Source organism: Trachinotus anak, unplaced genomic scaffold, assembly GCF_046630095.1.
Source record: "Trachinotus anak isolate AG129_WGS33_773 ecotype Australia unplaced genomic scaffold, CSIRO_AGI_Tana_v1 ptg000015l, whole genome shotgun sequence".
In the NCBI taxonomy this organism is placed as follows: domain Eukaryota; kingdom Metazoa; phylum Chordata; class Actinopteri; order Carangiformes; family Carangidae; genus Trachinotus; species Trachinotus anak.
Window position 1 is genome coordinate 16,955,218 of NW_027273866.1, and position 12,908 is coordinate 16,968,125.

General features: G+C 40.4%; 2 protein-coding genes across 18 annotated transcripts in view; one reads left to right on the top strand and one right to left on the bottom strand.

Annotated features, from left to right (window-relative positions):
- Positions 1–4,910, top strand: part of LOC139633123 (protein NLRC3-like) — a 21,117-nt gene extending 16,207 nt beyond the window's left edge. For 12 of the 16 annotated variants that reach the window (XM_071498564.1, XM_071498562.1, XM_071498561.1 and 9 more), the window contains 7 exons: positions 193–251; positions 659–714; positions 1,460–1,674; positions 2,618–2,895; positions 3,205–3,318; positions 3,419–3,560; positions 3,889–4,910. In XM_071498564.1, the coding sequence (XP_071354665.1) occupies positions 193–251; positions 659–714; positions 1,460–1,674; positions 2,618–2,895; positions 3,205–3,318; positions 3,419–3,560; positions 3,889–4,406 (1,382 nt within the window). In that variant the 3' untranslated portion in view covers positions 4,407–4,910. The remainder of the gene's footprint in view (positions 1–192; positions 252–658; positions 715–1,459; positions 1,675–2,617; positions 2,896–3,204; positions 3,319–3,418; positions 3,561–3,888) is intronic. The other 4 variants (XM_071498569.1, XM_071498568.1, XM_071498570.1 and 1 more) reach the window with 2 other exon arrangements.
- LOC139633157 (E3 ubiquitin-protein ligase TRIM11-like) overlaps positions 1–12,908 on the bottom strand; it is a 15,485-nt gene extending 2,577 nt beyond the window's left edge. Inside the window, exons 1-3 of one of the 2 annotated variants that reach the window (XR_011693692.1) lie at positions 10,573–12,908; positions 9,808–10,368; positions 6,660–9,229 (exon numbers count right to left, since the gene is read on the bottom strand). Coding sequence is in view for 1 of the 2 variants with exons in the window: in XM_071498653.1 (XP_071354754.1) it covers positions 8,994–9,229; positions 9,808–9,875 (304 nt within the window). In the remaining variant the exon portion in view is untranslated. Of the gene's footprint in view, positions 1–6,659; positions 9,230–9,807 lie in introns of those variants that run through there. The other variant, XM_071498653.1, reaches the window with a different exon arrangement.

The following is a 12,908-nucleotide window of genomic DNA, read 5'->3' on the forward strand; positions in this document are numbered from 1 at the left end:
ACAGCTGCTGTTTATCAGGGTGTTTTTACAAAAACAACATGTGGCTGCAGCTGATGAGTTTCACAGAATGAACGCAGCTACAAACAGCTGGTGTTTCCTGACTCAGATATTTGGACACGTCCACTCTCTCAGATGAGAGGAGCAGTAAACGCTGATTTCTGATGTCTGCTGTGTCTCTTCTCCTCCAATCAGGTGACTCTGATGTCACAGCAGATACAAAGCCGGATGTTTCTGAGGACGACAGGAAGCTGGTGAGAGAAAAACCTTTGTATCTTGATCAGAGGTGGAGTTTTCTCATTGTCCGTCAAGTTGGCTTCAAATTGACGGACAGAAGTGTCATAATTCTGTCATAATCTGTTATTACCTGTCATTAAAATTTTAATGATAATGAGACAGAGCCTGTTTAATGGGATGTAATTTTCATGAACAAGTCAGATTTTACATTTCTGAGGGCTTTAATAAATTCTTTTTGAGATGTTAAAGTCTGTTTCATGTCAGTCTTGTCAGTAGCTTCTCCACACTCGAATCCCTCAGGTGTTGACTGTAAATAATTGCTTCAGTCAGTTCAGTGTGGACTGTGGAACAATATTTGTTTGCTTCGCTCAACTCAAGTTGGTTATTTGTAGTAAAACAGCTGATGTTTCTTTCTGAATTGCAGCCTCCATCGAGCTTCATCCCTGAACTGAAAACTGACTCTACACAAGTCACATACAGGTAATCATATAATAAAATGACTCCGCCCTGTTTTAGGCAAAGTTCCTCCCCCTTACCCCCCCACAGCTTTTCTCTTTTGAGCCACAGCAATCTCTAGATGAGCTTTCTGAGGTGCTGGTGGTCTTATGGATGGCTGACCCTCTCTGTGCCCTGATGTAGAAAAAGACAGAAGGAGGAACTGAGAAACTGAACTGACAGTCTGCTGATTACACATGTAGGTCTACACTGCGTACGACACAGTCCCGGCTCTGATGAGCACCTCGATGACAGCCACACAGAGGAGGCTGAAGAGACAGACAGGGTCAGCCTCAGTCTGAGGGAGGATTATTCATCCTTCTCCAGTGAAGTACCATGGCTGAAGCCTTGGAGGTGATCACCTTCAACCTTACTCTGACAGTATGACATGTCTGTACCACCTGTGAGGAAACACTGATGAACCGGTCAATATTTAGTCCTAATAATTCTGACTAAATGCACTTAAAGATGGATCATCAACAGTATTTCTGCCTCACTTCATCCTAAAGTTTGTGTCTTCCATGAAACAACCAAAGCAGCGACAGGACAGATGTAACATGCTCTGACTAACTGTGTGGTTGGCGCTGTATACGTGCTACAGGATTGACTCAGACTAAAAAACTAAACAGGAAGTCCAGTGGTTTTATCCTCTGGTCTCTCAGGGCTCATGAAGTGGAGTCAGATTTTTATCTAAGTTAAAACATTTAACTCAGCCGTCTGTGTCCTGCAGGTTCAGGTGTCCTGGTCCAGGTGGGTTCCAGTGCACTTCAACTGGGCTGGTGTTTGTTATGGCTCAGGAGGCGGAGCTCCTCTACAGGACTGTCCAATGGGATGAGAGTCTCCTCCAATCAGCTGGCAAGACACCTGCGGGGCCGCTACTCGACATCCAGTGTCCCAAGGACGCCATCAGTGAGCTCCACCTCCCACACTGTGAAGCGAAGGATGGTGAGCCAATGATTGTTCTTTGTTAGAGCAGTGCTGACACTGTATAGTCCTGTCAGGCCCCCGCAGGCTGCAGCGTCCAGAGCAGCCAGAGTCTCAACATCTGCCCCAACCCCCGACCTGACACGTTCTGTAACTGCCTCACTCCCATGAAGACCTCGGGCAGGATGAGGTTAGGGTTAGTTCTCACAAACACGTGGCTCTGAGCACAGATCACACATCATCACAGAAACATCAGCTGGACCGAACTGATCCTCCCGCTGCCCTGAAGTCACCGGTGTGGAAATATCTTGCGTTCACTGTAACTATGGCAGCAGTAAATGCATCGTTGACAAGAAAACCTCAGTGTGTATCATTGAACAGCTCCTGCTGCTGTTTGATGTGAAGGGTGCAGTTAAAAGAAGAGTCAGTAGATGGCAGAAGGGCACCGTCCATGACTCGTCTTTGTTTTCGTGTTTACAGTTTGTTCTCAGTTGACTGGTGAAATAAGATATTGTTAGATTTCAGGTAACTTAGTTAAATTTGATCATATGACCTTAGTGTTGGACTTTGCAAACAAAAATGGTTGTTATGTCACACTTGATACCATGTGGCCTCTTCTTAACGAAGAAGTTGGAAACGTAAGTGACATCTGTCAGGGTATAAAATTAATGATCTGTCGATTTTACAAGTTAAGACTCCGGAGTCTAAATCCCCTTTTCCACTGATCTAAAACCTGCTCCGACCCACTAACGTCTGGCTTTTACTGGCAATGTTAAAGGGTCCAATCAGCATTCACTCCCAGGTCAGATGACTCTGCAGCGGTCACAGGTATATCAGCTCCACCTGTGACTGAGGAGGAAACCAGGAACTGTTTCATCGTAACATCTCTATAATACATATAGAATAAAATGATCATCATTGTGATGAGGCTGTCGTCATGTTGAACGTGTCTGTGTTTCCACAGCTCTGCTCCCTGAAGGCCTGCTGTCTGTTGTCCACATCACCGATGATGGAATGAGCCTCCTCGAGCCGCTGGAGATCACAGACACTCATGTGATTGTCAGAGTCCCTCATCTCTCTGCCTTTGGCCTGGTCTGGGCTCTGGAGGTTTTATTGAGGATTTGGAACAACGCGAACCCAATAAGCGGCCAAATCCTGCTGTTCCTCCGACCACCAAACCCAAAAACACAGAGGCAAAACCTCAACGTGCTTCTGCTGCCAAGCAACGTCCCCCTGGAAGAGGTAAAGACTTGTGGCAGCTTCACTTTAAGTCCAAACTCATCAGCATCTGTCAGATATTTCTCCACATATCCAAAGAGCCCAGGTGATTTAATAAAGACAGACTTGGATCAACATGTCAGAAAGGCAGGGCATAGGTGTGTGGGTGTGGGCTAGGAGAGCAAGTGGTGGTGGGTTTAAGTTTTCACTCGTCTCCAGCAGCACCACCAGAAAATGAGAAAATCTGTGACAAGATCAGATTGACCTCTGATTTATCAGTCAGACTCTACTGAGGAGATATCGTCTAATCAATATGTTCTCATGTCTCTCAAGGTGAGCAGAAAGCAGCCAGTGTCCATGTACATCCAAGCGCCTTCCCAATGCAAACTCATTAAAGATCGAAATTACACTGCTCACTGTCCGACAGCCTGTAAAATCCAGCCTGAGGTGAGTACCTCAAATAAAAGAAGCTGACGTCAGTCGTAGAACTTGCTCTGCTTTACTTTGGATCCGGTGGAGACACTGACACTGGTGCTACTGGTTTCAGAAAGCAGAGTTTGACCTGGGATTTGGACCAAATTACCACCCGACGTTTGAGATCCGCCTGCCTGCAAACACAGAGCGGGCGACTATAACGGTCCGAGACCAAACCAATGGAGAGGTCTGGAAGCACGATGTTGACCTGACGGGTAAAGTCTTCATCCGCTTACACTATCAGCCCACCTGAAGGTTATTGATCGGTCCGCGGTGCCTCTATTCTAATGGTTGTAAACTTTGACCTGTGGACTGAGAAGCTTCGTGTGAAGAAGCTAAAAATAACTTAGATCCAGTGTTGGAAAATAAGGACTATAATTATGATTCATTACATAAAGGATCAAGTCCTGAATTAACCAATAGTCGTCCTCCAGAGGTGACATGTCAAGACTGCATCACAGCTTCATGCACACCTCGACCCTGTTAACACCGTACTGTGTGCAGTTCATGGTCATTTGACATCTTCTTTTCTTCATCTTAAAGGTCTTGAGCCACCATGGACTTTCCCAACAGAGACTCTGAGTTTCCCAGGATGGACTCAGACTCTCCCAGCAGGAACTCCCAGTGTCCCAGGATGGACTCCGGCATTCCCAGTCCCTACAGGGTTCCCAATAGGGACTCAGACTCTCCCAGTAGGAACTCCCAGTGTCCCAGGATGGACTCCGGGGTTCCCAGTCCCTACAGGGTTACCAGTGGGGACTCCGAGTGTCCCAGCAGCGACTCTGAGTGTTGCTGCAGAAGAGAAGCTGCAGTCTGTTCGGACTCAGTTTATCAGCAGAGTGTCTGAACCTGTTCTCCGTAAGCTGCTGGACAAACTGCTGGAGCGTGGGGTGGTAACTGAGGAAGAAATGGAGGCTGCTGGGACACCGAACACCAGGGCAGACAAAGCTCGAGTGGTGATCGACACGGTACGAAGGAAAGGATCACAAGCCAGCTCAGCTCTGATCGGCGCTCTCTGGGAGGAGGATTCTTGCCTTTCAACAGAGCTCAACTTAACGTGAAGCTTAACAGTGTGAATTTCTGTCTGACACATATTAATTCAAACTTTTTCTCTGTTTGGTAAAAAACTTAAGTTCTCCAAACATGAATGAGGGTTACCTGTACTCTACTGCTTCACAGGATAAATTCATCTCTTACATCAGCACGACAACAGACTCAGTTACACCTTGTTTTCTCTTTTCTAGAGATGAAAATCTGTTCTGCTTCTCATTGAATATTTGTATAATGACACAAATGTGGCTGTACTGAATATGTTTACTGTTTTCTGTCTCATTACCTTTATGTTCATCCTCTTTATACAAACATACTCTGGAACAACATCATCATCATCAGCGAGCACCATATTCTCCACAAACAGATAGACCCCTCCCTCATCCCTGCACCTCTCCAGTTATTTGATTTTATACATCTTAAACTGATGTTTTTACTCTTTAAGTTCTGCATCAAGACCATTTCACAAAGTTACTCCACAAATTGAAATAAACTCTCATACTCCTGATACTGAACATTTTTGTGTGTGGCCAGGAATTTATTATATTTAGCTTTGTACGTTATTTGTGGATATTAAAATTGCACCAGATCCATGAACTTCAAAGCATGTGTCTGTAAAAACAGCACATTAGTGTGATTCACAAAATCCTACATCGTTCATTATTCTTACAGGTTTTCTCGTTTGTTTTTTTTTTCTTCTTCAGTAGTGTAAATGAGTAATTTACACACATTAATACCAGTGAACAATAGAGTTTACAGCACTTACTCCAGAATGTTCCTTACTTTTCTCAGAACTAAACTCTTTGCCAGCTTTGCTCACACAAATATCTTATCCAAGGTTTCCAGCTGATTTTGTGAACTAATATCAAATTCTACACGATATTAAGATTGTCTACAATTACTGGTACATGTATATTTTTTACATTTTTTACAGTTTGGCTTTTACAAGTTTGGTTTTGTTCAAATTTAATGATAATTTGTGTGTCAAACTGTTTTAATTGACTTGTTTCAGTCATAACCAACACAGAAAACTGCTGCAACTACAAATGACCCTTCGCACAGTCTGGTGCATACGTCTTTGGACAGTGACACCATTTTTGTAATTTTGTCTCTGTACATCATCACAATGGATTTGAAATGAAGCTGTGAGGATGTGACTGAGACTTTCAGCTTTAATTCAAGGCGCTGAATAAAAACAGTTCATTAACCGTTTAACAATTGCAACCATTTTAGCCCCTCTTCCTTTTCAGAGCCTCAAAAATAACTGGACAAATATCTGGAACCTGGACTGAAATTGTTTCAGGGTAAGATGAATGTCTGTGTCCAATGTAAAGCACCTTTCTATGTATTGTTTTTACTTTTTTAATACTGTACTATGTATATATACCTTGGTTCGTTTTACAGAAACACTGCTTTGTACTTAGTATAATTATGATTATTGTTATTCTGTATGATGTGCTGTTTGTTTTTTTCTTTTTTGTTTGTAAACACAAACATTTAAGAAATGTCATAGTAAATCCTAAATAGCACAGTATGCCATGAAAAATGTGCCTCACTATAGTAAGTTATACAGCGTCATAGTACATTGTGTCTTACACATGAACCAAAGTGTGAGTCAGTAGTACAGTGAGATAAAATAATGATTTCAAGGTTGGGAAATTTGTGTTTTCAGTTGTAAGAATCAGTATAGAAAACCAAACCGATAAAAATTAATTACTTAACAAAAGTACTATATAACAAGAACCAAACAGTTAATAAATCAGCAAACAACTGTACAAAACATTAAATGAGGACATGGCTGAACTGTGCATACAGTGCAAAGGATTAGATGCTGTGTCATAGTACAGTATGTCATAGAATAGTATAATGTCAAAAATGTCATCAAATATTGTCATAAGTCATAAAAAAATGTCATATAGTATAGTATGTCATAAAAATATCACAGTATGTAATAGGTCCTAAAAATGTCATCGTGTAATATGTCATAAAAATGTCATGATAAGTCATACAAATTTAAGAGTCATAATATTAGTCATAAGTCATGAAAATGTCACAGTATGTCAAAAAAAAGTATATCATAAAAATGTCATATCCCACAAACGCTGCTACTGTTTTGTAAATATGTAATTTTTTGGAATCTATATATTTTATACATTATTATATTGTTATTATTCATCTTTCTAAATATTTGTTATTGCAGTTTCTTGCAGCTTTCCTGTTCTCTGCACTGCCACTTTGCTGCTGTAACACTGAATTTCTCTTATCTTATCTTAAAATATCAAAGTATGAGTTCTGAAAATAGTATGTTAATACTAGTCATAAGAATGTCATGATATAGTAAGTCATAGAAATATAATTCAGTAAGTCATAAAAAATTCATAGTATATATAGTCATAAAATATATCATAGTGTAATAAGACATAAAAATGTCATGCTATACTATATCATAAAAATGCCAAAGTATAGTATATGATAAAACTGTCACTAGTATAGTAAGTCTTAAAATGCCATGAAAAATGTAATAGTATACTATGTCATAAAATATTGTCAAAATAAGGCAAAAAATGTCATAAAATAGTAAGTTATACAAATGTCACAGTATAGTAAGTCATGAAAATGTCATAATATATAATGTCATCATGAAGTATAAGAAGTCCTGAAAAATGTATGTTAAGTAGTAAAAATGTCATACTATAGTCAGACAAAAAAATAGATTATTATAAATTACTGTCATATGTCATAAACAATATCAAACTATAAGTCCTGAAAAATGTGATAGTATACTGAGTCATAAAATATTGTCATAGTAAGTTTAGTTTAATGTGAATATATATTAAGTCCTAGGAAAGGTTATAATACAGTATGTCAAAATATAATTATAATAAATCATAAAATTGTCATAGTCTTGTGTGACATAAATGTAACGTCACATTGTAAGTCATAAAATGTAACAGTATAGTATTTCATAAAATATTGATAAGCCATAAAATAAACTATTAAGACAAAGAAATGTCATAGAAGTTATGAAAATATACACTATATCATAAAACTGTCATATTATAGTATATCACAAAAATGTTAAATATAAAAAGTCAAAAATGTCATAAAAATGTAACATATAGTATTTCATAAAATACTGACGTTAGAAACTCCAGCTTCCTATTCCTCCTTTCCTCAAGGAGGCACCAAGCAGTCCCTCACCCTGTGAATGCGCCTCCTTACACATTATAAATAGAGGTCACGATGAGGACTTCCTCTTTGTCTGCAACCATCTAAACCTTGTTGAGTTCTGGTGGGTGTTTGCCATGGGTCTTTTGATATATCTTCAATGTAAGTAGTATTTTCTGTCTTCTTTCTTTCTCAGTTGGGATTTGAAGTTGATTGATAATTTAATTAACTTAACTAATTTAACCAATTAGTTTTTTATGATTTAAAGGCCAGATTGTCGTGAAATTGTTGGGCAAATATTGTAATGCCTTTTTCCTCTGTCTAGAACCATGGCAAGCATCCCGAGAATCCACAAACCGATTGAATAAACACAATTAATGGAATAAACCGCAGAGCATTTGTAACCCTTGTTTCCTAGTGGTTTGTGGCTCCAGTTGGAACCCCAAGTATCCTACAATTGATAAGTCATAAAATAAAGTATTAAGACATAAAAAATGTTAGAGTAGTCATGAAAATATCATGGTACACTATATCATAAAACTGTCATAGTATATCATGTCATACAATATTGTCATAAGTCATAAAAAATGTCATAGTAGAGTTAAGTCATTAAAATGTTGTAGTATACTGTCATGAAAATATCACAGGACGATAGGTCATGGAAAATGTTGTAGTACACTATATCCTAAAAATGTAATAATATAGTATGTCATAAAACTGTCATACAATACTAAGTCATAGAAATGTAATAGTACAGTTAGTCATGAAATTTTCATAGTATATCATAAAAATATATAATAGTGATAAAATATTGTCAAAATAAATCAGAAAATGTCATAGTATAGTATATGATAAAAATATCAGTATAAAAATGTCAGAGTGTAGTAAGTCATAAGAATGCGTTAGTATACTTTGCCATACAATATTGTCAGAAGTCTTAAAATATCATAGTATAGTATGTCATATAAATGTCTTAGTATAGTAGGTCATAAAAATGTTATAGTATAGTATCTCATAAAAATGTCATAAAAACTTAATAGTATACTATCATAAAAAGTCAATAGTATAATAAATCATAAAAATATCATTGTATAGTAGTTGAAGTGATAAAGAATGTTATAGCTTAGTGAGCCATAAAAACATTTTAGTATAGAGTGTCACAAAATATAGTACAAGTCATAAAAATGTCATACTGTAAGTCATAAAAAATTTCATAGAATATTTAGTATGTCATAAAAATACCATAGTGCAGTAGCCTCAGTCATTAAAAAAATGCAATAGTATAGTGAATGATAAAAATATAGTCTAGTATAATATAAAAAATATAGTGTAATAAAAATCGTGAACCATTGTGAACAACTGACACTGGAGAAAACAACAGGTCCTGATTTCAGACATGAAGACATCAGCAGACACATGTTCAGTCTCACCTTGTACAGTGCTGGTCTGACTGGCTGTCTGCACTCCAGGTCTGGTTCTGGGTCTTTGTCCACACTGGGGACAGGAGGAGTCTCCTGAAGAACCAGACTGGTTCCAGTATGAGGTGAAGCACTGTCTGCAGAACCAGTGTCCACAGCTGGTAGAGACTGGATCCTTCAGGACGTCCTGACACAGAGCACAGCAGGACAGCTGCTCCTCCACAGAGACACCACTCCTCTTCCTCCCTCTGTGAAGACATTTCTTCATCACTAACATGTCACAGTCACAGCTCCACATCTCTGTTCTGATTGGCTGCCCTGGTCAAAATGCTGCTTGTTGAGTCTAATGAAGCAGTGTTGGAGCCATAATCCAGAGTGAGGAGACTGAACCTGACAACAGAAGCTTTCAGCAGCTCTACCTGAGCTCTGACTAAATGTTGTGTTGTTGTGGTTCACAGTGTGTAGAAGCTCGGACAGTCAGAGACAACAGTAAACATCTCTACAGACTGGTGGAGCTCACACAGCTGTTGATATGAAATATAATATATGAGCTGGTTGTGGACGTGTCTGAATCCATCTATGGAAACTGTGGAGGAGGCGATCAGGCTCATGTTCACACTGAGAGGTTGATGACACAGTAACATGAGAACGCTCTGCTTCATAAATCTGATGAACAGAGTGTGTGTTCATGTTTCTGTCTCTGAGGTTTGGTTGTGAACCTACACAGAGTTTATGAATCTGGTCTCTGGTTTCTCTCTGTTTCCTTCACATACATCTGATAACTGAATCATCTTCAGCTCAGTTTACAGTAGAAACAGCCTCTTACTGTGAGTCTGAGGGTCCAGGTTCAGGACTGAAGTTTGGAGGTCTATCTTTGGACCAGTCACTCCTCATAGACAGACATCTGGATCCTTGAGACTCTGCTCTCAGTCTGAGGTTCTGACCTCTGCAAACACAAACATGTTTTTATTCATATCACATCGATCACTGATCAATTCTCTGATGACAGAGTCTTTGTGAGCAGCTGTGGCTCAGGAGGTAAAGAGGGTCGTCCACTAGTTAGGTCAGTGGTTCGATCCCTGGCTCCTCCAGGGTGCATGTCAACGTGTCCTTGATGGCTGACACATCAGTGTATGAGTGTGTGAGTGAAGGGGTGAATGTTAAAGTATTGTCACTCTGAATGGTCAATAACAGGAGAAAGGCGCTATATGAGTGAAGTCCATTTCACAAGAAACAGGACGCCTCATTATCAACACGCTGATAAGACAGAAGAACCAGGAAGAAGTTATTTTCTGTTGCAGCAGCTCAACACACAAGACAAAAACTAGACTTACCACCTTGTTGTCTCCTCTGCCTCCTCCACTCATAGTAGTTTCTTGTTACTTCCCTGTTTATCCAGAGTCACATAGAATATCAACCATTTGTGTGAAATTTTTTGTTATAATTGCTGTGAAGTCTTGAATAAAGGCTAAAAAGTGTTTTGTGAGGTCACACTGACCTTTGACCTTTGACCATCAAAATCTAATCAGTTCCTCACTGAGTCAAAGTGAACTTTTGTGTCAAATCTGAAGAAGTTCTGTCAAGGAGTTACTGAGATATCATGTCCACCAGAGTGAGACGTGGACTGATGGACGGACAATCCAAAAACAAAATGTCTCCAGTTCTCGCTGGCGGAGACATTTAAACAGAAAGTTTTTTTCCTCTGTGTGTCTCTGTGTGGATAAAAGTTCACTGTGACTCTTCTTCCCTCCACAGTCCATAGGGACAAACTGACCCAGAGACTTTCACAGTAAAATAATAATAATGTTGTGTTAACACTCACCTGCCTTCAGTTTCCCTCCTTCTGCTCCATCCAGTTAAACTGGAGTCTGAACTCACTGAACACCTGCAGTTTCAATGGCTGCTCCCCTCTGCAGTTACAGGAAATCATGAGTCTGTCTACCTGTGTCACCAGGTACAACCTGTTTGAATTAGTTGTTTAAAATTAATGTCCTTTTTATTAATTACATTTAAATTAACTTTTTTAAAAGATGTACTTTCATAAAATATATAAATAATGTTTATGACCATTATGATACCAAGAGAGGAACGCAGTTGATACAGATATAATAGTTCCACCTGGTGGGTAACTCTTGGTATTACACCTGGATGGACAGAAAAACTGTGATTGAATAGTGAGTTAGGATAAAGCGGTGGTAGAAGCAGCACTGAGTTTTACTTAAAGAAAGGTGGCAGCACCACAGTGACACTCAAGTGTAAATTTGTGACTTAACTTTAACATTAAATGTGCAAGACGCTAGAACTGAGTTAAGAACTTTTTTTTCTCCAACAAAGTCTCATATTACACTTTAATAAATATATTTCTCCCATGGCCTCTGGGGATCATGGGAAAGATGCCCTGACTCCTGAGACTGACTCATGTTACTTCACAGGTGTAGTTGGACCACAGAGACATGGAGTGATTTCAAATTGTTGGGAGCATGAACCCCCCAGATCTCAACACTAAAAAACAACCAGACAAGAAAGAATAAAAAGGAAAAAAATCCATCAAAACAAGACTAGAGAGAGATGCCCTCCGGCTCCACGACAGACCCCAGCGGGAATTCACTGAGGTCTGTGGACACGCCGCTGTGTGAGCTCACTGTTCAGAGAAAATAAAGGGAGCTGGAGCTGATTGCTCCTCAGCAGACACCTTCTCCACCGAGTCAACACCCAGTTTGGTTCCTACTGTTCGCATGAAAGCACCAGCAGCTGCACAGGTTTACAGAGGACACACATCAGCCCTGTTCCGTCCAAAGTGCTAACTGCCCACAAACTGTACATAAAGATGGCCTCCATGACGTCTCCATAGGTTTCTGAAGCGCGGTTAGCTGGCCCGCCATCGCCATCTTGGCGGTGCCTGACCTTGGATGTATTATAAGACCTGGATACGGCGCCGCCGCTCAGCCTTGCAGCAGTTGTTTCCAGTGGCCACTTGTGGTATTGCAGCGAAAAATCCCCCTGCGGCCCAAAAAGCATTTTTCCCATAGAGCGCAACAGTAAAAGAGAGGCCTGTACGACTTTTAACAGGACACCTCCAGCTGTGCACACAGCCGAATATCAATCTTTCTATTCATGGGCATCGAGGGGGTGGAGAATATCTCTGATGACATCATCGTCCATGCCCCTGACCAGGAAACCCATGATCAACGGTTGCATGCAGTTCTGTCGAGGCTGGAGAAGTGCGGGCTGACATTAAATGCAGATAAATGTCAATTCAACATGGATAAGCTGATCTTCATGGGCATATTGCTGTCACAGAAGGGCATCAGCCCCACAACCGAAAGAGTGAGAGCTGTAGCAGAGCCACGGGAACCTGAAAACGCATCAGAGGTACGCAGCTTCCTCGGGTTAGCTGGCTACAGTAGCCGTTTCATACCCCAGTTTGCCAGCATATCAGAGCCGCTGCGCAGACTCACTAAAAAAGACACACCATTCAATTTCGGGCCGGAGCAGAAACAAGCTTTTCAAGCGCTCAAGAAAAAACTAATTGAGGCTGGTACCCTGGCATATTTTGACAAGGATGCTCCCACCAAAGTCATAGCAGATGCAGGACCAGTTGGCATAGGAGCGGTGCTAGTGCAAGAACAACAACGGGAAATGGTACCGATATGCTACATGAGCAGAAGTCTCACAGACTGGGAAAGGAGATATTCACAGACTAGGCGTGAGGCGCTTGCGCTAGTCTGGGCCTGTGAGAGACTGCACCCCTACGTATATGGGAAGAAGTTTGACTTGGTGACTGATCACAAAGCGTTGGAGGCAATCTACAGTCCCACATCAAAACCATGTGCACGTGTTGAAAGGTGGGTTCTGAGACTTCAGCCATATGATTTTAGAGTAGTTCATATTCCAGGAAAAGACAATATTGCAGATCCCTTGTCATGA